This window comes from Pseudoliparis swirei, chromosome 9 (assembly GCF_029220125.1).
Source record: "Pseudoliparis swirei isolate HS2019 ecotype Mariana Trench chromosome 9, NWPU_hadal_v1, whole genome shotgun sequence".
Taxonomy (NCBI): domain Eukaryota; kingdom Metazoa; phylum Chordata; class Actinopteri; order Perciformes; family Liparidae; genus Pseudoliparis; species Pseudoliparis swirei.
In genome coordinates, this window is record NC_079396.1 from 1,004,351 (window position 1) to 1,027,839 (window position 23,489).

General features: G+C 45.8%; 1 protein-coding gene and 1 long non-coding RNA gene across 2 annotated transcripts; one reads left to right on the forward strand and one right to left on the reverse strand.

The window, feature by feature from the left end:
• Positions 1-44: 44 nt before the first annotated feature.
• On the forward strand, positions 45-10,184 carry LOC130199104 (uncharacterized). The gene is made up of 3 exons (XR_008832752.1): positions 45-332; positions 7,173-7,480; positions 9,941-10,184. It is a non-coding gene; the product is annotated as an uncharacterized LOC130199104 (long non-coding RNA).
• A 139-nt stretch (positions 10,185-10,323) lies between these two features.
• trappc6b (trafficking protein particle complex subunit 6B) lies at positions 10,324-12,978 on the reverse strand. The gene is made up of 6 exons (XM_056422320.1): positions 12,718-12,978; positions 12,186-12,253; positions 11,979-12,096; positions 11,675-11,758; positions 11,512-11,605; positions 10,324-11,210 (listed from the first exon to the last, which is right to left on the reverse strand). The coding sequence occupies exons 1-6, from the start codon at positions 12,796-12,798 to the stop codon at positions 11,176-11,178; spliced, it is 480 nt and encodes a 159-aa protein (XP_056278295.1). The 5' UTR covers positions 12,799-12,978; the 3' UTR covers positions 10,324-11,175.
• Between the last annotated feature and the right edge of the window lie 10,511 nt (positions 12,979-23,489).

Consider the following 23,489-nt stretch of genomic DNA (forward strand, 5'->3'; position numbering starts at 1 on the left):
GGGGGTAAGCCATGTGACATGTTAGTCTCCGTGGGGACCGCAGCCCTCCAGACCTCATTGGAGGATCAGGAGGGACCGAGGGTCCTTCTCCAGACCCCCCAATGAACATGAGGACTCCCGCCGTGACTCACGTGTGACGCAGTCTCCTGGAATCACCCCCTCTTCCCCCCTCTTCCTCTCTGCCGCCTCCTCCTTCTGTCACCTTTTTCTTTTTTTTCTCTCGCTGGGTGGGGATGGAGGTCCCGTCACCATGACAACGGGTCCAGAACATCTGCCGGGAGCAGTTTTGTGCAGCTGTAGCGTGAAGACGTCACCGTGTGCAGCTTCATGCAGTGAGTGTGTCCATGTGTGTGTGTGAGTGTGTCCATGTGTGTGTGTGAGTGTGTCCATGTTGGTGTGTGTGTGAGTGTGTCCATGTTGGTGTGTGTGTGTGAGTGTGTCCATGTTGGTGTGTGAGTGTGTCCATGTTGGTGTGTGTGTGAGTGTGTCCATGTGTGTGTGTGTGTGTCCTTGTGGGTGTGTGTGTGAGTGTGTCCATGTTGGTGTGTGAGGGAGTGTGTCCATGTTGGTGTGTGTGTGTGAGTGTGTCCATGTAGGTGTGTGAGTGTGTCCATGTGTGTGTGTGAGTGTGTCCATGTTGGTGTGTGTGTGAGTGTGTCCATGTTGGTGTGTGTGAGTGTCCATGTTGGTGGTGTCCATGTTGGTGTGTGAGTGTGTCCATGTTGGTGTGTGTGTGAGTGTGTCCATGTAGGTGTGTGTGTGAGTGTGTCCATGTTGGTGTGTGTGTGTGAGTGTGTCCATGTAGGTGTGTGAGTGTGTCCATGTAGGTGTGTGAGTGTGTCCATGTTGGTGTGTGTGTGAGTGTGTCCATGTTGGTGTGTGAGTGTGTCCATGTTGGTGTGTGAGTGTGTCCATGTTGGTGTGTGTGTGAGTGTGTCCATGTTGGTGTGTGTGTGAGTGTGTCCATGTTGGTGTGTGTGTGAGTGTGTCCATGTAGGTGTGTGAGTGTGTCCATGTTGGTGTGTGTGTGAGTGTGTCCATGTTGGTGTGTGAGTGTGTCCATGTTGGTGTGTGAGTGTGTCCATGTTGGTGTGTGTGTGAGTGTGTCCATGTTGGTGTGTGAGTGTGTCCATGTAGGTGTGTGTGTGAGTGTGTCCATGTTGGTGTGTGTGTGTGAGTGTGTCCATGTAGGTGTGTGAGTGTGTCCATGTTGGTGTGTGTGTGAGTGTGCCCATGTTGGTGTGTGTGTGTGTCCATGTTGGTGTGTGTGTGAGTGTGTCCATGTTGGTGTGTGTGTGTGAGTGTGTCCATGTTGGTGTGTGAGTGTGTCCATGTTGGTGTGTGTGTGAGTGTGTCCATGTTGGTGTGTGAGTGTGTCCATGTTGGTGTGTGAGTGTGTCCATGTTGGTGTGTGTGGGGGTGTCTCCATGTTGGTGTGTGTGTGAGTGTGTCCATGTAGGTGTGTGAGTGTGTCCATGTTGGTGTGTGTGTGAGTGTGTCCATGTTGGTGTGTGTGTGTGAGTGTGTCCATGTGTGTGTGTGTGTGTCCATGTTGGTGTGTGTGTGTGTGTGTCCATGTTGGTGTGTGAGGTGTCCATGTTGGTGTGTGAGTGTGTCCATGTTGGTGTGTGAGTGTGTCCATGTTGGTGTGTGTGTGAGTGTGTCCATGTAGGTGTGTGTGTCCATGTTGGTGTGTGTGTGAGTGTGTCCATGTTGGTGTGTGTGTGAGTGTGTCCATGTTGGTGTGTGTGTGAGTGTGTCCATGTAGGTGTGTGTGTCCATGTTGGTGTGTGTGTGAGTGTGTCCATGTTGGTGTGTGTGTGAGTGTGTCCATGTAGGTGTGTGTGTGAGTGTGTCCATGTAGGTGTGTGTGTCCATGTTGGTGTGTGAGTGAGTGTGTCCATGTTGGTGTGTGTGTGTGTCCATGTAGGTGTGTGTGTGTGTCCATGTTGGTGTGTGTGTCCATGTTGGTGTGTGAGTGAGTGTGTCCATGTTGGTGTGTGTGTGTGTCCATGTTGGTGTGTGAGTGAGTGTGTCCATGTTGGTGTGTGTGTGTCCATGTAGGTGTGTGTGTGTCCATGTTGGTGTGTGAGTGTGTCCATGTTGGTGTGTGTGTGTCCATGTGGTGTGTGTGTGTGTGTGTCCATGTTGTGTGTGTGTGTCCATGTAGGTGTGTGTGAGTGTGTCCATGTGGTGTGTGTGTGAGTGTGTCCATGTTGGTGTGTGTGTGTGTCCATGTGTGTGTGTGAGTGTGTCCATGTTGGTGTGTGTGAGTGTGTCCATGTTGGTGTGTGTGTGAGTGTGTCCATGTTGGTGTGTGTGAGTGTGTCCATGTTGGTGAGTGTGTCCATGTTGGTGTGTGTGTGTGAGTGTGTCCATGTTGGTGTGTGAGTGTGTCCATGTTGGTGTGTGTGTGAGTGTGTCCATGTTGGTGTGTGAGTGAGTGTGTCCATGTTGGTGTGTGTGTGTGAGTGTGTCCATGTAGGTGTGTGAGTGTGTCCATGTTGGTGTGTGTGTGTGAGTGTGTCCATGTAGGTGTGTGAGTGTGTCCATGTTGGTGTGTGTGTGAGTGTGTCCATGTAGGTGTGTGTGTGAGTGTGTCCATGTTGGTGTGTGTGTGAGTGTGTCCATGTTGGTGTGTGAGTGTGTCCATGTTGGTGTGTGAGTGTGTCCATGTTGGTGTGTGTGTGAGTGTGTCCATGTTTGTGTGTGTGTGAGTGTGTCCATGTAGGTGTGTGTGTGAGTGTGTCCATGTTGGTGTGTGTGTGAGTGTGTCCATGTTGGTGTGTGTGTGAGTGTGTCCATGTTGGTGTGTGTGTGAGTGTGTCCATGTTGGTGTGTGAGTGTGTCCATGTTGGTGTGTGTGAGTGTGTCCATGTTGGTGTGTGTGTGAGTGTGTCCATGTTGGTGTGTGTGTGTGTGTCCATGTAGGTGTGTGTGTGAGTGTGTCCATGTTGGTGTGTGTGTGTGAGTGTGTCCATGTAGGTGTGTGAGTGTGTCCATGTTGGTGTGTGTGTGAGTGTGTCCATGTTGGTGTGTGTGTGTGAGTGTGTCCATGTAGGTGTGTGAGTGTGTCCATGTTGGTGTGTGTGTGAGTGTGTCCATGTAGGTGTGTGAGTGTGTCCATGTTGGTGTGTGTGTGAGTGTGTCCATGTTGGTGTGTGTGTGAGTGTGTCCATGTTGGTGTGTGTGTGTGTGAGTGTGTCCATGTAGGTGTGTGAGTGTGTCCATGTAGGTGTGTGAGTGTGTCCATGTTGGTGTGTGTGTGAGTGTGTCCATGTTGGTGTGTGAGTGTGTCCATGTTGGTGTGTGAGTGTGTCCATGTTGGTGTGTGTGTGAGTGTGTCCATGTAGGTGTGTGTGTGAGTGTGTCCATGTTGGTGTGTGTGTGTGAGTGTGTCCATGTAGGTGTGTGTGTGAGTGTGTCCATGTTGGTGTGTGTGAGTGTGTCCATGTTGGTGTGTGTGTGTGAGTGTGTCCATGTAGGTGTGTGAGTGTGTCCATGTTGGTGTGTGTGTGAGTGTGTCCATGTTGGTGTGTGAGTGTGTCCATGTTGGTGTGTGAGTGTGTCCATGTTGGTGTGTGTGTGAGTGTGTCCATGTTTGTGTGTGTGTGAGTGTGTCCATGTAGGTGTGTGTGTGAGTGTGTCCATGTTGGTGTGTGTGTGTGAGTGTGTCCATGTAGGTGTGTGAGTGTGTCCATGTTGGTGTGTGTGTGAGTGTGTCCATGTTGGTGTGTGTGTGTGAGTGTGTCCATGTAGGTGTGTGAGTGTGTCCATGTTGGTGTGTGTGTGAGTGTGTCCATGTTGGTGTGTGTGTGTGAGTGTGTCCATGTTGGTGTGTGAGTGTGTCCATGTTGGTGTGTGAGTGTGTCCATGTTGGTGTGTGTGTGAGTGTGTCCATGTTGGTGTGTGTGTGAGTGTGTCCATGTAGGTGTGTGTGTCCATGTTGGTGTGTGTGTGAGTGTGTCCATGTTGGTGTGTGTGTGAGTGTGTCCATGTTGGTGTGTGTGTGAGTGTGTCCATGTAGGTGTGTGTGTCCATGTTGGTGTGTGTGTGAGTGTGTCCATGTTGGTGTGTGTGTGAGTGTGTCCATGTAGGTGTGTGTGAGTGTGTCCATGTAGGTGTGTGTGTCCATGTTGGTGTGTGTGTGAGTGTGTCCATGTTGGTGTGTGTGTGAGTGTGTCCATGTAGGTGTGTGTGTGAGTGTGTCCATGTAGGTGTGTGTGTCCATGTTGGTGTGTGAGTGAGTGTGTCCATGTTGGTGTGTGTGTGTGTCCATGTTGGTGTGTGAGTGAGTGTGTCCATGTTGGTGTGTGTGTGTGTCCATGTAGGTGTGTGTGTGTGTCCATGTTGGTGTGTGAGTGTGTCCATGTTGGTTTGTGTGTGTGTCCATGTTGGTGTGTGTGTGTGAGTGTGTCCATGTTGGTGTGTGTGTCCATGTAGGTGTGTGTGTGAGTGTGTCCATGTAGGTGTGTGTGTCCATGTTGGTGTGTGTGTGTGAGTGTGTCCATGTTGGTGTGTGTGTGTGTCCATGTTGGTGTGTGTGTGAGTGTGTCCATGTTGGTGTGTGTGAGTGTGTCCATGTTGGTGTGTGTGTGAGTGTGTCCATGTAGGTGTGTGTGTGAGTGTGTCCATGTTGGTGTGTGAATGTGTCCATGTTGGTTTGTGAGTGTGTCCATGTTGGTGTGTGTGTGAGTGTGTCCATGTTGGTGTGTGTGAGTGTGTCCATGTAGGTGTGTGTGAGTGTGTCCATGTTGGTTTGTGTGTGTGTCCATGTTGGTGTGTGTGTGAGTGTGTCCATGTAGGTGTGTGTGTGAGTGTGTCCATGTTGGTGTGTGAATGTGTCCATGTTGGTGTGTGAGTGTGTCCATGTTGGTGTGTGTGTGAGTGTGTCCATGTTGGTGTGTGTGTGAGTGTGTCCATGTTGGTGTGTGTGTGAGTGTGTCCATGTTGGTGTGTGTGAGTGTGTCCATGTTGGTGTGTGTGTGAGTGTGTCCATGTAGGTGTGTGTGTGAGTGTGTCCATGTAGGTGTGTGTGTCCATGTTGGTGTGTGTGTGAGTGTGTCCATGTTGGTGTGTGTGTGAGTGTGTCCATGTTGGTGTGTGTGTGAGTGTGTCCATGTTGGTGTGTGTGTGAGTGTGTCCATGTTGGTGTGTGTGTGAGTGTGTCCATGTAGGTGTGTGTGTGAGTGTGTCCATGTTGGTGTGTGTGAGTGTGTCCATGTTGGTGTGTGTGTGTGTGTCCATGTTGGTGTGTGTGTGTGTGTCCATGTTGGTGTGTGTGAGTGTGTCCATGTTGGTGTGTGTGAGTGTGTCCATGTTGGTGTGTGTGTGAGTGTGTCCATGTTGGTGTGTGTGTGTGTCCATGTTGGTGTGTGTGTGAGTGTGTCCATGTTGGTGTGTGTGAGTGTGTCCATGTTGGTGTGTGTGTGAGTGTGTCCATGTTGGTGTGTGTGTGAGTGTGTCCATGTTGGTGTGTGTGTGAGTGTGTCCATGTTGGTGTGTGTGTGAGTGTGTCCATGTTGGTGTGTGTGTGTGAGTGTGTCCATGTAGGTGTGTGAGTGTGTCCATGTTGGTGTGTGTGTGTGTGTCCATGTAGGTGTGTGTGTCCATGTTGGTGTGTGTGTGAGTGTGTCCATGTTGGTGTGTGTGTGAGTGTGTCCATGTAGGTGTGTGTGTGAGTGTGTCCATGTTGGTGTGTGTGAGTGTGTCCATGTAGGTGTGTGTGTGAGTGTGTCCATGTTGGTGTGTGTGTGTGAGTGTGTCCATGTTGGTGTGTGTGTGTGAGTGTGTCCATGTTGGTGTGTGTGTGAGTGTGTCCATGTTGGTGTGTGTGTGAGTGTGTCCATGTTGGTGTGTGTGAGTGTGTCCATGTTGGTGTGTGTGTGAGTGTGTCCATGTTGGTGTGTGTGTGTGAGTGTGTCCATGTTGGTGTGTGTGTGAGTGTCCATGTTGGTGTGTGTGTGTGAGTGTGTCCATGTTGGTGTGTGTGTGAGTTTGTCCATGTTGGTGTGTGTGTGAGTGTGTCCATGTAGGTGTGTGTGTGTGAGTGTGTCCATGTAGGTGTGTGAGTGTGTCCATGTTGGTGTGTGTGTGAGTGTGTCCATGTAGGTGTGTGAGTTTGTCCATGTTGGTGTGTGTGTGAGTGTGTCCATGTAGGTGTGTGTGTGTGAGTGTGTCCATGTTGGTGTGTGTGTGAGTGTGTCCATGTTGGTGTGTGTGTGAGTGTGTCCATGTTGGTGTGTGTGTGAGTGTGTCCATGTTGGTGTGTGTGTGTGTGAGTGTGTCCATGTTGGTGTGTGTGTGTGAGTGTGTCCATGTTGGTGTGTGTGTGAGTGTGTCCATGTTGGTGTGTGTGAGTTTGTCCATGTTGGTGTGTGTGTGAGTGTGTCCATGTAGGTGTGTGTGTGTGAGTGTGTCCATGTAGGTGTGTGTGTGAGTGTGTCCATGTTGGTGTGTGTGTGAGTGTGTCCATGTTGGTGTGTGTGTGAGTGTGTCCATGTTGGTGTGTGTGTGAGTTTGTCCATGTTGGTGTGTGTGTGAGTGTGTCCATGTAGGTGTGTGTGTGTGAGTGTGTCCATGTAGGTGTGTGTGTGAGTGTCCATGTTGGTGTGTGTGTGAGTGTCCATGTTGGTGTGTGTGTGTGAGTGTGTCCATGTTGGTGTGTGTGTGTGAGTGTGTCCATGTAGGTGTGTGTGTGAGTGTGTCCATGTTGGTGTGTGTGTGAGTGTCCATGTTGGTGTGTGTGTGTGAGTGTGTGAGTTTGTCCATGTTGGTGTGTGTGTGAGTGTGTCCATGTAGGTGTGTGTGTGTGAGTGTGTCCATGTTGGTGTGTGTGTGAGTGTGTCCATGTTGGTGTGTGTGTGAGTGTGTCCATGTTGGTGTGTGTGTGAGTGTGTCCATGTTGGTGTGTGTGTGTGAGTGTGTCCATGTTGGTGTGTGTGTGAATGAGTGTTTTAAGTGATAACATACATGTGAACATCAATGGACATTAGTGTGCAGGTTTCCTACATATCAGTGGACATAGAGCTAACACTAAAGACTCGATTGTAGTACCATGTTACTCCACTAGAGCACCTCTCTCCTCTTCTCTTATGGAGTCTTATTAATGTGTTTACATAAATAACAACCAAGGCCTAAATAAATGTGTTTTTTCTTTGTGTATTATAAAGTGTAGCCGATGATGAGGAGAAGCCTCCCTGTCTGTCCCACGGAGGGAGAAGAGGCCCTCCGGTCCCACCTGGGCTGAGGGCCCTCCATCATGTGTGCTTATGAAACCATCACCAGCCTCGTGGCTCACGCTGCACAGCGTGGGACAACACTGGGGGTATTAATGTGGGCGTGGCCTGTTCATCAGTAACTACCCTTCAGGCCAGGCACTCCATAAATACATCGACAGGCTGATAGACGCTCAGAGGAACCAGAACCAGCGTCAGAGGCAAGATGAAGACCAGCATCTGGGTCCTGGTCCTCCTGGTGGGTGAGTCCTGCAGCGCGGTGACCTGCTCGATGCACGCGGGACCGGCGTGTGGCTGATATATATTATATATATATATATTATATATTATATATTATATATATTGTTATATATATTGTTATATATATATACAACAATATATATATAACTATATATATATTTATATTGTTATATATATATAACAATATATATATAACTATATATATATTGTTATATATATAACTATATATATATAACTATATATATATTTATATTGTTATATATATTGTTATTTACTACTTTATTACTTTATAATTACTCACTTAATGTCGGACAAGAGACAAACATACTTTTAATCTTCTGTATGTTCCACCAATGGAAAAGCTGTATTATTAAATCATGTGTTACTGTTAGAATTCATTAACATGTGGGTTGCCAGGTTGAGAGAATCCACCACTACACACATCTGTCCCCCCCAATTTCTGGAAGTGGGGAAATGACATAATGTTCATTATCTGTTATCATTATATTAAAGCCATGACATCATAGTGAAGGCTGTTCCTCACACTGATCAACACACACATCATAATGTGTTTAGTGGGTGAGTCAAAGTGACGTCCTCCCCTCGAGGAGGCAGGCTTCAGCTCCTCCCATCAGGCTGGTACCTTACATGCTTTAGCTCCTCCCATCATGGTGGTACCTCACATGCTAGCTCCTCCCATCAGGTGGTACCTCACATGCTAGCTCCTCCCACCAGGTGGTACCTCACATGCTAGCTCCTCCCATCAGGTGGTACCTCACATGCTAGCTCCTCCCATCAGGTGGTACCTCACATGCTAGCTCCTCCCATCAGGTGGTACCTCACATGGTAGCTCCTCCCATCAGGTGGTACCTCACATGGTAGCTCCTCCCATCAGGTGGTACCTTACATGCTAGCTCCTCCCATCAGGTGGTACCTCACATGCTAGCTCCTCCCATCAGGTGGTACCTCACATGGTAGCTCCTCCCATCAGGTGGTACCTCGCATGCTAGCTCCTCCCATCAGGCGGTACCTGGCATGGTAGCTCCTCCCATCAGGCGGTACCTTACATGCTAGCTCCTCCCATCAGGTGGTACCTCACATGCTAGCTCCTCCCATCAGGTGCACTCCCATCAGGTGGTACTCAAAGTGGTAATGCTCCTCCCATCAGTAATGTAGCTCCTCCCATCAGGTGGTACCTTACATGCTAGCTCCTCCCATCAGGTGGTACCTCACATGCTAGCTCCTCCCAAGATTCAAGATTCAAGATGTTTTATTTGTCACATACACACAGTGTGTGTGTGTGTGTGTGTTTGTGTGTGTGTCACACAGTGTGTGTGTGTGTGTGTGTGTGTGTGTGTGTGTGTGTGTGTGTGTGTGTGTGTGTGTGTGTGTGTGTGTGTGTGTGTGTGTGTGTGTGTGTGTGCCTAAGAGGGGCAGTTGTGTGGGTCTATGTGGGGTCCTGGTGAGGTCGGAGTTCACAATCCTGATGGCCTGAGGAAAGAAACTCCGTCTCAGTCTCTCTGTTCTTGCAGCGTGACTACGGAGGCGCCTGCCTGACCGCAGCAGCTGAAACAGTCTGTTGTTGGGGTGGTGAGGATCCTTCATGATCCTGCCGGCTCTGGTTCTGCACCTCCTGGTGTACAAGTCCTGCAGGGTGGGAGTGTAGTTCCAATAGTGCGCTCAGCCGAACGCACTACTCTCTGCAGAGCCTTCCTGTCCTGGGCGGAGCAGTTGCCAAACCAGGCTGTGATGCTTCCTGTCAGGACGCTCTCTACAGCTCCAGAGTAGAAGGACTGAAGGATCCTCTGGGAAACTTTAAATTTCCTCAGCTGCCTGAGGTGGTAGAGGCGCTGCCTTGCCTTTCTCACCAGAGTGTCTGTGTTCGTTGACCATGTCAGATCCTCGGTGATGTGGACTCCCAGGTATTTATACCGCTCACCCTCTCCACAGTAGTCCCGTTAATCCCCAGTGGTGAGTACGTCCTCTGTTGTTGTACCCTCCTAAAGTCCACAATCAGCTCCTTAGTTTTGGTGACATTCATGATGAGGCTGTTGTCCTGGCACCAGAGTGACAGATCAGCAACTTCCTCCAGGTAGGCCTTCTCGTCGTTGTCGGAGATCAGGCCCACCACCACTGTGTCATCCGCAAACTTGATGATGGTGTTGGAGCTGAACCTGGCCACACAGTCATGTGTGTACAGGGAGTACAGTAGGGGGCTGAGGACGCAACCCTGGGGGGATCCTGTGTTCAGGGTGAGGGGTTTGGAGGTGTGTCTGCCCACCTTGACCACCTGTGGCCTGGCGGTCAGGAAGTCCAGGATCCAAGCACACAGGGGGGTGTTCAGTCCCAGCTCAATCAGCTTGCCGGCCAGTCTGGAGGGGACTATGGTGGTACCTCACATGGTAGCTCCTCCCATCAGGTGTACCTTTTTAATACCTCTGTGTTCTCTTCTCCTGTTCCAGCGCTCGTGGCTTCTCACTCTGACGCCTGTGAGATCTGTGAGTCGGTGGCCTGCACCGGCTGCTGAGCCGCCTGCACGGTGACGTCATCCGTCACTTGATTCTGATTTTCACTGAATTCAAAATCCAAAATGATAAAAATGACAAAAAATCTTTTTGATTGTGTTTCTTATGATTTGTCATCTGTAGTCACATTTTAAATAAATGTAATTGTTTCTTATTGAAATCTCAATAAAGTCTTGAAATGAAATACAAAGGTTTGTTTTGTTGTATTTCTTGATAAACTTCCTGAACCAGTGAAACGCTCCTTATGGATGAATACTTCAGAGTTGCTCTGCAATAAGTATTAAAGGATCTCTCAGGAATAAAAAGACAAAGTAATAAAATACAGTGTTGCTGCAGATCTTTATTCACTCGTATCATCACAAAGCAGAAGCATGTTCAGGAGTTACGAGGTTTTTATCTCCACAGGGTTCATGGAGGAACACTCAGATGACATGAAGAACCCTGATGAGGTCACATGGCCGATGCTACACTGGGATTGGCCAGTGTGCTCTCCAGGGGGCGGGACCTCCAGGGCACACTGCTCATTAGAGCTGCCATAAGCAAAGTATTCTATTCCACATAAACAGGGTCACGTGACTCCTCTTCAGTCATGTGACCTGGTTATGACTGAATATTAAATAATATTTCCTTCACTGTCGCCACACTTTCTCTAAGACGTCATTTTTGGCCAATATAATCTTGTTTAATTGTTATTTCATAAAACAAAAAAAAGTTTCTAAGAATCTCTCCAGCTGCATCTCGTGATGCTGAGTCCAACTATGATGATGTCATACATGAATATGGTATGAATCTATATATATATTCACAAAGCAAGCAGCTCTATGAAATGTTAGACACATATGGACTAAAGCAGAATATCGTGTTATATAGAAGCAGAGTTTTAAATGATTACAGCTTTATTTGTGTTATTAATTTGGACTTTTTAAATCACTCTGGGAGGAAACAGTCGTCCTCAACCACGGGATCTAATTATACAATTATTATAATAACATTAGTCATAATTTCATCATATTAGTGTAGCCACATGTTATATCTGCAGCCGTCTTCAGAGATGCAACATTAAAATGATGATTATGAAATCTGAGACACGAAGTGCAGAATGTTCTGAAGACGTTTCCCTTTAATGGCCTCCAGAGTGGGCGTGGCCTCGACTCCACAGAGTGGGCGTGGCCTCAGCACATCTTCTGGATCATGATCTGGAATTTACCTGCAAAAAGATAGAGAGAGGGGGAGTGAGAGAGATAGAGGTGGGAGAGAGACAGAGGGAGGGGAGAGAGAGATTAGTCCTCTTCTCATTCAGGAACATGGCCTCTGGTCCTCTCAACATGTCATGTGACCAGCGTCTGACTCCAGGAGCCTCGTGGCCGTCCTCCATCAGAGGGCCGGTGGCTCGATCCCCGGCTCCGCTGGTCCATGTTGATGTGTCCTCGGGCCAGACCGCCCCCCCGGCCCTCTGATTGGAGGACGACCTGATGGTCCTCTTCTCTGATTGGAGGAGGGCTTCTTACAGGCGGGCATGACGGACACCTCGGCGGTCACGATGCTCTTCACCCCGAGGACGGACAGAGCTCCTCTCACCAGGCCACAGGTGAAGGCCAGGTACTGAGGGGAGGAGGAGTTAGTCAGGAGGAGGAGAAGGTGTAAACATCATGCAGGAGGAGGAGGAGGCACCTTGGGGGCGTGTTCCAGGTACTGCTTCCCCGCCGACAGCTGACTCAGCAACCGGAACTTGTTGTCCTGGAGAACGTAGATCCCCTGAAACGCATCACGCACAGCTGAGGCGTCGCCACGGAGACGCTGCACCGCCTCGAGGACTCACCTGGTGGCTCCGCCTCGAGGACTCACCTGGTGGCTCCGCCTCGAGGACTCACCTGGTGGCTCCGCCTCGAGGACTCACCTGGTGGCTCCGCCTCGAGGACTCACCTGGTGGCTCCGCCTCGAGGACTCACCTGGTGGCTCCGCCTCGAGGACTCACCTGGTGGTTGGTGCGCAGGTTGTCGATCTGCTTCTTGAACACGCAGGTCCAGAAGTCCTTACAGACGAACTTCAGGATGTCCAGCTCGTCTTTGAACCGCGCCGTGTCCTTGGTGAGTCTGAGGAAGAGGAGGAAGAGGAAGAGCAGAGGCTCCTCACTGTTCATACTGATGGGTTACACACGACCTGTGTGTGTGTGTGTGGTTACCTCTCGATTAGCCCCTGGCCCACTCTGAAGCCCATGTTCTCCAGCGTGGAGACGTGGCGGCCATTCTCCTGGAGGACAGAGGAGACACAGAGATGACCGCTGACCTCAGACCAGCTGACCTCAGACCAGCTGACCTCAGACCAGCTGACCCCAGACCAGCTGACCTCAGACCAGCTGACCCCAGACCAGCTGACCTCAGACCAGCTGACCTCAGACCAGCCGACCAGAGACCAGCCGACCTCAGACCAGCCGACCTCAGACCAGCCGACCTCAGACCAGCCGACCAGAGACCAGCCGACCTCAGACCAGCTGACCAGAGACCAGCTGACCAGAGACCAGCCGATCTCAGACCAGCCGACCTCAGACCAGCTGACCAGAGACCAGCTGACCAGAGACCAGCCGACCTCAGACCAGCTGACCAGAGACCAGCTGACAAGAGACCAGCTGACCTCAGACCAGCTGACCAGAGACCAGCTGACAAGAGACCAGCCGACCTCAGACCAGCTGACCTCAGACCAGCAGACCCTCGTACCTTCTCCCCGCTCTCGGCCGCCTTGTAGATGTACTGGATGACTTCGTTATGGAGGAACTGGAAAGGAGCTTCGTCCGCCATCCTCGTCCCGGTTCTTCTCCCGTCCGCAGCTGCTTCTCCGTGTCGCTCACACCGGGACTGACGTCATCCTCCACCGGCACGCGGACAGTCTCCGGTGTTCGGGACTTTATTAAATAACGTTTCACGAGAGAGTAAACTAACGTGCGGCTTCCGGGTTGGTCTTGTTCCCCCGCTGGTGAGGGGCGCGCAGAGCCGTTATAGTGCTCCACAGCGCCCCCTGCTGGCCCGGAGGCCAAACGACGACAGCGGAACTATAAATTCTGGAATTTGCAAGAATTTTCAAAAAAAGTGTCTGGTGTTAATTGTAAAATGAAGAGCGCAAAGACATTTTATATATTATTATTATATATAATATTTTGGCATATACGGTACAAAATGTGAATTAATCCGCCGCTGAAAATAGTTCTGTTTTTATTGCATATCCACCTGTTTGAGTAACTGGTGTGGCTGCTTTATGAAACGAGTCTTTTTGGGAAGTTTCTTCTTCTTTTTTTAGGCTGATGTCTTCAGAAGAAATCAAAGTGATCACTTTTAAGAAAGATGTAGAGTATCACATAGCTGATAAACCAAAGAAACGTGCATGATAGATTCACTTTATAAAAACACCCTGAATGCATGTGTAGCGACCCTGTGAAGTGGCTGCCAATCACAGTGTGGCACCGTGCGTGCTGGTCGAGGGGGCGTGCCTGTGATTGGCGGAGTAGAGGGGAGGCGGGGTTAACCTGGGGAAGAAGGGGAGTTAAGTGTGGTTGACGGGAACCGTTGTTGACGTTGGAGCTGCGGAGCTGAGAGGAACACGCTGTCTGTGTTGGAGGATGCCCCAAATAAAGAAGGAGTAATAACGCCGTCCCGTCTCCGTGTCATCAGTCCATAACGTCTGAGACGTTACACATGTTTCATAATCACTACTCACATCATAGAATACATAGTGATATGCAGTTTGAACATCTTACAAGGTGATTGTAGGAGAGCCAAGAATATAGACATAAAATGGAAGAACAAAAGCAGATAAAGTGGAGGAACTTTCTCTAGTCACACGTTGTGTGAGACGATGAAAACTGATTATGACCTCGTGAATCTTTCAAATGGGACGACAGACACCTTCTAAAGTCGGCTTGGTTTATTTTAATTTTTATTATAAATCAGTGAGTACGTGTACACAACATGTTGATGTAACTGACGTCACAGAAGTGTTGAACAAGGCATTATCAGATCAATCAAAGCTCAAACAGGCATCTGTGTGTGAGTGGGACTGAAGGAGCAGCTCAGTGCTGCCACCTGCTGGTGGGCAGGAGGAGAGACACCTCACAGCACAATCCCTAAAAACACACACACACACACACACTTGTGATATTTTCCATAAAGTGTGAAGCATATCATGTTCAGAGGGAGTGTGTTTGACCTGTTTGACCTTCCAGGTCGCAGCGTTGTGTCAGAAGTAGAAGAACAAGTTACTTACAATTTGAATAAAAATGACATTACAGACAACATATTTCAATTAAAAGATCACGATAACGAATAATTCTGAGTGTATAAGAGTCGTGCAGCCACACATCTCATGGATTAAAACTGTAATCTAATAAAATGTCACATTTCTGTTGAGTTGTTATGGATTATTATAATTAATGTGACTTATATGATGAAGTAACATAATATAGTTATTGCAAATGCAACGTCTCAAGTTTGAATCCAAAAAGAACATTCAGATTTGTACAAATTATATTTTAATATTCAAATAAAATAATTCAGGTGACCTCATGACTTTAGAGGAGTGGTGAGCCAATAGGATCCTTCAGGTGACCTCATGCTACCCGAGAGAATAAATAAAGTGAGCCCTATGAAATGTTGGCAACAAAAAAACACTGTCAACCAAACGAAGACCTGAAGACCAGAACCAGTAGTCCTGAAGACTAGAACCAGTAGACCTGAAGACCAGAACCAGTAGACCTGAAAACCAGAACCAGTAGAATATAAACATGTTTTTAAGAGAATAGTTCAGCATGTGGAGGTAATTCAGTATTTAAAATAAGTTGAACATGCTAATAAACTTTTAAATGACATGTTGACGTAATGCAGGTGTATTTACCACCTGCCCAGGCAAAAAATATATATACTGTACTTTAATATATTTTATATATACTTAACATGTCAATAGTAAATTTAAAATATATTATCAAAGACACACTTTAAAATAATTTCACAAATGTACTTTTAAAGTGTAAGTTTTGTGCAATTACTGAAATGTTCTTCTTTGAACTTTGTTTTCAAACATATTTTTAGGATATTAAATTATCATTAAAACTGCATTTAAAGGAGTTACTGACTGATCAATATTTCCATGTAACCATATTAGAAATTGTTGAGATACTAAAAAAGAAAACATGACATATAATAATAAATCTAGACTTCATTGTTCCGGTTTACCCACATATTCTCAGGCTGGTATGAGTAATACGTTTATAGTTTATTACAGGCATGAAAACGGGTCAGGGGTGAAAAAGGTGAGAAGGATAGGCGCACGGGGGGGGGGTGCTGGTGACTTCCACGGACATCGATGTCGGACGTTGTAATCTGTAGGTCCTCCATTCTGACACCAAGTCAGTGATCGGGCCCTATAATAATAGTAATATTGTGTATAATATGGTCATTCATGAACCAACTTCCTTTTTTTTGTGGCGTGAACATGTCTTCAAGTCTTGGGCTCTGCTGAGCCTTGAGTCTGTTCCTTGAGTCTGTTCCTTGAGTCTGTTCTGCCTCTTCCTGGTTGTCACGATCTTATACCAGACCTGCCATAAATATCATGATAGGCTACTGATACATTATCATAAAACAGTATACCATAAATAAGACACTGGTATATTTATCTATAATAGTAATAAATAAAATATCTGTATGGTTCACTTTTTACCAACTTTTTCAACACTTAACAAATGGCAGTATTATTAGTATTAGCCTACAATATATTAATGAAACTACATGGTTCCATCATAGCATTGATGATACACTGAGGCCGTTAGTCTGTATCTGACCAGATGATAGAGTTCATCAGGATGAGCAGCTGTAGAGTTACACAACTTTACAGACTGAACTTAAACATTTCACTTCTGGCATTTTTTTATTTTTATTTTTAAAGCCGAAAATTCCGCTAATTCCGTTAGCCCCTCTCTGTTAGCGCTGCGCAGTGTGCGCAGACAGCTTGACACGGAGCAGCGTGTGCGCTCTGATCGCTCTTTTAATGAAGTATCAATACTAAAAATATGTTAAATCACATCGTTTTTAACGTACGGGTACTTTGTTAGTATCGCTACACCGTGCTGCGTGACAGCAGCAGATGTAGCGGACTAACATTCAAGCTAACCTAAACCACCAAACGCTGAAGACATCTTGACGCTGATTGGCCGAGACGCGACACGTCTCATCAAAGATGTTTTATTGCGAAGAGCACCACTCCACATTTTCTCCGCGTCCCACTCCAATCTCATAAACGCCGGCCGGCCAATTGACCCCCCCCCCCTACCCCAAAACAAAAACTCTTCGGATCTACACGATTCACGTAAGTCACCTATTTTGGTTTCAAAACGGCGAATTTCGCCGAAAGGTGAGGGATTCTCATGCCTGTTATTATGTAGAGAAAGACACACCTGGTTTATTTGTATAATTTGAATCAGAATCAGAATCAGAAACAGTTTTATTGCCAGGAATGTTTACACAAACGAGGAATTTTTTTTGACGGAAGGTGCAACATTTGGACATGACAAACAAACAACAATCAACACGACAGAAAGACAACAAGTAATGTGAAAGTGTTTGGGTGTGTGCTTCAAGTGGTGTGTTTTAGTTAAAAGTGTATGTTACACGTGGCGTGTGTTTAAGTGTTTAATTAAAGTGCATGTAAATAAAGTGGCATGTGTGTGGAGGAGGCCTCAAGTTAAAGTGCATGTTAAAGTGACGTGTGGAGGAGGCCTCCAGGAGGGAAGAAGAAGGAGGAGGGAGGAGGAGTGGGAGGAAGAAGGAGGAAGAGGAAGGAGCGGGAAGAAGGAGGAGAGAGGAAGGTGGAAGAAGAGGTGGTAGTCCTGGGGGTGACAGTCAGTCAGTCCGGGCTCCATTGATGAGCCCGACTGCCGACGGGAAAAAACTTTTGGTGTGGCGGGTGGTCTTTGTCATGATGGACCGCAGCCTCCTCCCAGAGGGGAGGGACTCGAACAGGAGTGTCCAGGGTGGGAGGGGTCAGCGACAATCTTTCCGGCCCGCTTCAGTGACCTGGAAGTGAACAGGACCTGGAGGGAAGGCAGATTGCAGCCGATAACCCTCTCGGCCGAGCGGATGATGCTCTGCAGCCTGCACTTGTCTTTGGCTGTGGCTGCAGGGTGCCAGACGGTGATGGAGGAGCAGATGATGGACTCAACGATGGCCGTGTAGAATTGTACCATCATCTTCCCTGGCAGGTTGAATTTCCTCAGCTGCCTCAGGAAGAACATCCTCTGCTGGGCCTTCTTCAGAATCAGAATCAGAATCAGAATCAGAAACAGGTTTATTGCCAAAGAATGAATGTTTTCACAAACAAACGAGGAATTTTTTTTGGTGGAAGGTGCAACATTTGGACATGACAAACAACAATCAACGCAAGGAGGGAGGAGGAGTGGGAGGAAGAGGGAGGAGGAGGAAGAGGAAGGAGCGGGAAGAAGGAGGAGAGAGGAAGGTGGAAGAAGAGGTGGTAGTCCTGGGGGTGACAGTCAGTCAGTCCCGGGGTCCATTGATGAGCCCGACCGCCGTCGGGAAAAAGCTATTGGTGTGGCGGGAGGTCGTGGTCATGATGGACCGCAGCCTCCTCCCGAGGGGAGGGACTCGAACAGGAGTGTCCAGGGTGGGAGGGTCGGCGACAATCTTTCTGGCCCGCTTCAGTGACCTGGAAGTGAACAGGACCTGGAGGGAAGGCAGATTGCAGCCGATAACCCTCTCGGCCGAGCGGATGATGCTCTGCAGCTGCACTTGTCTTTGGCTGTGGCTGCAGGGTGCCAGACGGTGATGGAGGAGCAGATGATGGACTCAACGATGGCCGTGTAGAACTGTACCATCATCTTCCCTGGCAGGTTGAATTTCCTCAGCTGCCTCAGGAAGAACATCCTCTGCTGGGCCTTCTTGGTGATGGAGCCGATGTTCAGCTCCCACTTGAGGTCCTGGGAGATGATGGAGCCCAGGAAGCGGTAGGACTCCACAGCGTCGGCAGAGTCACAGAGGATGAGAGGGGGGGTGGGGCTGCATTCCTCCTGAAATCCACAACCATCTCCACTGTCTTTAGAGCGTTGAGCTCCAGGTTGTTCTGGCTGCACCAGGTCACCAGGTGGTCAGTCTCCCACCTGTAGGCGGTCTCGTCCCCACCAGAGATGAGCCCAATGAGGGTGGTGTCATCCGTGAACTTTAGGAGCTTGACGGACTGGTGACTGGAGGTGCAGCTGTTGGTGTACAGGGAGAACAGCAGAGGGGAGAGAACACAGCCTTGGGGGGAACCTGTGCTGGTGGTCCGGGAGCCTGAGACGTGTTTCCCCAGCCTCACGTGCTGCTTCCTGTCGGTCAGGAAGTCTGTGATCCACCTGCAGGTGGAGTCGGGCACGTGCAGCTGGGAGAGCTTGTCCTGCAGCAGGGACGGGATGATTGTATTGAAAGCAGAGCTGAAGTCCACAAACAGGATCCTGGCGTACACTCAGAAAAGTTTGACCATTGTCTACTCAATAAAATTAAGGCACAACAAGTGAATAATTAATATAAATATAATTAATTTATCACTTGATTAAAAACTATTGATTATTAACCAAATTAAACAAAATATTAAATACAAATAATATTGGATTTACTAATATAAATATAATGTTGAGTAAATAAAAATCAATACAGGAAATGATTTATATTTTACTAGGTATTCAAAAAAAGTAATTTAGATATACCAAATAGCTGTGAAAAAAGTAATTTAGATTTACTTTAATTATGTGGATGAAATTGATTTTACTAAATATCTGGATAATATAGATTGAGATTCATGGATAAAATAAATAAGATAATCACTACAACTCAATGGAAGTTATACAACACATTTAAACTGAAATTGTTATTTATCTTAACATAAATACATTTTGGTTGCAACTTATAATTGGTACCACCATGACTAAAAATCTATGTATGTTATGATTTGTCACTTTGTTCCCATATTTTTTAAATGTAGAATCACTTATCTAATATTTTGCAAGCAATGTATTGAGGAGAGTTAAACAAATTACCACATTTAATTTAGGACAACAACATTTAAGCATTTTATTGTACCTTTGTTGACCATTCTTTTTAAAACATGTTTAAAAAAAAAAAAAAAAATACAATATCTGGTGTAAAGCAAAAGCAGCAAGAATCAAAGAATTGGAAATGGAAATAAGATGTTTCTGAACAACCCTGAATAGTAAATAACTGCAGAACTCAAAAAAATCAGGAAAAAAAACAAAAAAAACTGTGTGACTACCAAAAAAACCTAAAAAAACTGTATTGGGTCCAGACTGAAGACAGGTGGGACTATGCCGACACTTGGTACAACAGGTCAAGGTGACTCAGAGTTAAGCAAGTCATCATTACTGCTTGAAGACTCACAGAGTGTGACTCACATCTGGCGACACAGTTCTCTCTGGTGAAAAGAAAAAGAAGAAAGCCATTAAAACTAAAAAAGAGCATTACAACATGACTAAGTGGAAGCACATTATTAAAATGTTCTTGGGTTCAATTAAGACAATGTGAAGAAACAACTTTAAATTAAGAGTTATTCACAAACGCTTGCTTATCAAGTCATCCTTGTACACATGGGTCACACTCAAAGAAGATTAATGAGAGGGTGTGAGTCGTGGCCGTACACTAAAAGTAAGAAAGGGAAAAAAGGAAAAAGGGACAAAGGGGGTAAAGGACAAAGGATCAAATCCACTTCAGTAAAACAAGGCTGGCTTTTGCTCTTTCAAATGCTCTTTTTAAAAAAAATGTGAAAAAAATAAAATTAAAGGCCTTATGTTAATAAAAAGCATGCATCAGAGTTGATTTGCCAAGGCCCTTTCTAGCAGCTCCTGTCTGTATTATGTGTGTGTCTAGCTCTACTTCAAATAAAGAACAAACATCAAAAAACAAAATAAAACAAATTATAATTGCTTGCTAGTTTTAATCTCGTATTTATCTCACCATGTTGGTCACGAAAATTCTTTCCATCAATAATTGTTATAATGTGGATTAAACAAGTGGGATTAAAGGTGGCAGGAGATGGATCAAACTAAATATTTCTAAACATTAATTTGTAAATAATAAATACTCCTTGAGACACTCTTTCACAGGACGCTCCATCTGATAATATGAACGAGTAATGTGGACGGTAAATTGACCATCCCTCACTGGACCATCACGTCACTGGCACTGGAGCGGAGAGCGTGATAGCCACAGCGTCCGAGTAGTCGCAGTTCAACGCGCAGTGTCGTGACCAGTCCAACGGTCGGGCATCACGAGGCATCAACAGCGAGACGCCCGACGTCAAAGAGCGTCGTGAACAGCGTGAACTTGTCTGGAACGTGTCTGTCCGGACCCTCGTCTGACCGTTGTGAGCGGAATGATACATATGGGGCAGTTTAACTAAACTTCGTGAAAATCGTGTTTATTAGATGAAATTTCATCGCAATTCCTCAGGTGTCTTATATGCCTGCTCTTGAACTGATGACAGGGTGACCCCTACCACAATAACCTAAGACACCTACAAACTGCTAGTAGCTAATGTTAGCTCGTTCAACACACGAAACCGACAACCTGTTGTTATCAACGATGTTAAGAAAACGTGACCAGACTTAACCAAAAGAACGCTGAATTAACTTAATCAGGCGCCCCAAGCGACAGCAAAGTCAGAGACAATGCACCTCAGAAAGGCATTACACCACGCTAGCTCACCATGCCAGGCTAGCTCAACTCACCAGAGCCGCTAAACTCACTCTTCACTAGGAGCCGGTAAAACTACAACATTAGACTCTGAGAAATTAAAATACAACATTCCTAAATCCTCAAAGCTTAAATGTCAGCTCTGACACCCCTCCTGTCTGTCGCTGTCACCTTTGAAAGCGGAGTCTGGCGCGCCACTCAAACACTGGCGGAGAAGTGACAGGCAGTCGGACCAGTTCAATCTGCTTTGGCGTGAAACCAATAGCGATCAACTGATCACTGCCACCCTGCCCTCCTGCTGACTCTCTCTCTAATGCCCTCTCTCTCTCTCTCTCTCTCTCTCTCTCTCTCTCTCTCTCTCTCTCTGTGTCTCTCTCTCTCTCTCTCTCTCTCTCTCTCTCTCTCTCTCTCTCTCTCTCTCTCTCTCTCTCTCTCTCTCTCTCTCTATTCTCTCTCTCTCTCTCTCTCCCTCTCTCTCTGTTCAGCTGTGTTTTCTTCTAAAATAACTATATGTGTAGAATAATACTATAAATATAAAAATGAGGATATATTAAATATAAAGAATTGTTATAATAAAGAAATAAAATAAGTTACTAATAAGAAACAAATGGAAAATAATACAATATATAAGGTAGATACTGTGCAGTGAGGATTGATGTTGTGAAGGTTACCTTAATCATGAGGGTGATTTATTGCAGGAGTCCTCCTGTTGAGGAAGGTTTATTGTTTCTCCTGGAGAGTTCTTGCCTAGGAAGAATGTTCTCCTGTATCTTCTCTCCTCCCTCAAGTTTGTAGACTTGTGGTAATATAAAGCCCTGTGTTGGTACAAGCATTCCCTTCCCTCCATGTCCTGGTCAATATCCCTCTTTGCCAATGATGGAGCCGCCTACCACACGGTTTTCTTTCCACCTGTTCGTTTCTCTGTTCGGAATGCTGGACCCAGCAAAGTTGGTATCCAGTCCAATGAGTGGCACTCTTTCTCAGTTACAAGAAAGCTCCCCCAGCTCAGATTAGAACAATGCACACCATGAGTGAGAAGAAGCAACACAGTAACTGGTTGTCATCGGTTTTAGACCCAACAGAGGACTTATATTACTAGAAAGGAGATTTTTTTGTCTTCTCGCATTGGGAACCTTGTCTTCAAGGATACTAAGTGCTAGAAGCATTTGCTAGTTTAAAGCATTTTGGAAAAGTTACAACCTGGAAAGAGTAGTTATTCTGAAGAAATGAGGTAGCAAGAAGATAAAATCAAAAAAAAGCCTTATTACTCTTTGCAGGGTCTTCCACACACACCCACTTCCCATCCCATTAGGTCTGGTTCATTAACTATTGTATTCAATCTGGGGAAATTGGGAAACCCGCCTCATTCACAATTTTGTAGGCCTTGAAAATATGCGATTATAAGAGAATATGACTACTATTACCCTTTGAAAGATGACATTTTTGCAAATAAAAATATGTAATTAACTTAGGAAATAAGAGTCAGTTGCCTTTTTTGACCTTTTTAGTGACATAATTTGCAACTATCAGGTCCCAAACTTTAAAAAATTCATATTCAGATGTCCCTCTTTAAATCTGAAGATATATGAACATATCTAGTTAATTGGAAAAATATATTAAAAGACTATACTAAAGTTTTCCTAAACAAAGATTTCAAGCTGATTTCACCCCATGACCTATGTGTGTGTGTAATTATAAATAAATAGAATATATTAAGTGAAATAGTCAGTTGGAGGTCAGTTGTTATTGTAGTGTGTTTGTGTGTGTGTGTGTATGTATGTGTGTGTTTAAAAATGTGTAATTTTTTAATTTATTATTTTTCATTAAATTTTCATTATCAGTTCTGATTAATAATATTGGACACTGGACACAGCTGGACACAACAGCAATAATTATCTTTAAAGAACAGAATTTGTATCAAAACTAATATTTAACTTCTTCATGTTAGCTTCTTAAAAAGCATTTTTTATTTTGTAATAATGAAAATTGTAATGAATGTCATTGAAAATTTGATAATGACTGTATTATAAATAGTCATTTTCTTTACAAAAATATAATCATTTTTTATTTTGTATTTTACATTTAATATTTAAATTAACAGTTAGGTTGTTAATTTACAGATTATATCTGTAATTTTTTAATAAAAAAATTTAATAATATCAAATCTGTCCTAAGCTACTGAACGAAATCATTTGCCAAACAAATGCATAACAGTAACTTAGTTTTGCTTCAAAGTAAGTATGTTATGAATATTGAGCAATGTAACCAATTCCATGTGTAGGTTCCTGGGGAGTCCAGATGCTGGAGGATGTAGTGAAGGGCCATGTTGACTGTGTCGTCTGCAGACCTGTTGGCTCTGTAGGCGAACTGCAGGGGGTCCAGGAGTGGGTCGGTGATGGTCTTGAGGTGTGACAGGACCAAGCGTTCAAAGGACTTCATGACCACAGAGGTCAGGGCGACGGGCCTGTAGTCATCCATCAGACTTATAAACTTATAATTCAGTATTTAAAATAAATGTGAAATGACATGTTGACGTAATGCAGATGTATTTACCACAGGACGAAAGGACTGAACGATCAATGACAAAAAACATTTATTTTATTGTTATATTACATATAGTTTCATACATATATGACATTTATTCTCTGCATTTACCCCATCCTTATTTATTAAGGACCAGTGGGCTGCTGCGATCAATATTGTCATCTAAGCATATTCTAAATTAATAAAAAACATATACAACAATAAAT

Bases quoted from the DNA above. Each gene is read 5' to 3' on its own strand.
- trappc6b (XM_056422320.1), bottom strand. From the start codon at position 12,798: ATGGCGGACGAAGCTCCTTTCCAGTTCCTCCATAACGAAGTCATCCAG. The intron at 12,097-12,185 runs GTAACCACACAC...CCTCTTCCTCAG, and splicing joins GGCCAGGGGCTAATCGAGAG to ACTCACCAAGGACACGGCGC. The intron at 11,759-11,978 runs GTGAGTCCTCGA...GATGCGTTTCAG, and splicing joins ACCTGCGCACCAACCACCAG to GGGATCTACGTTCTCCAGGA.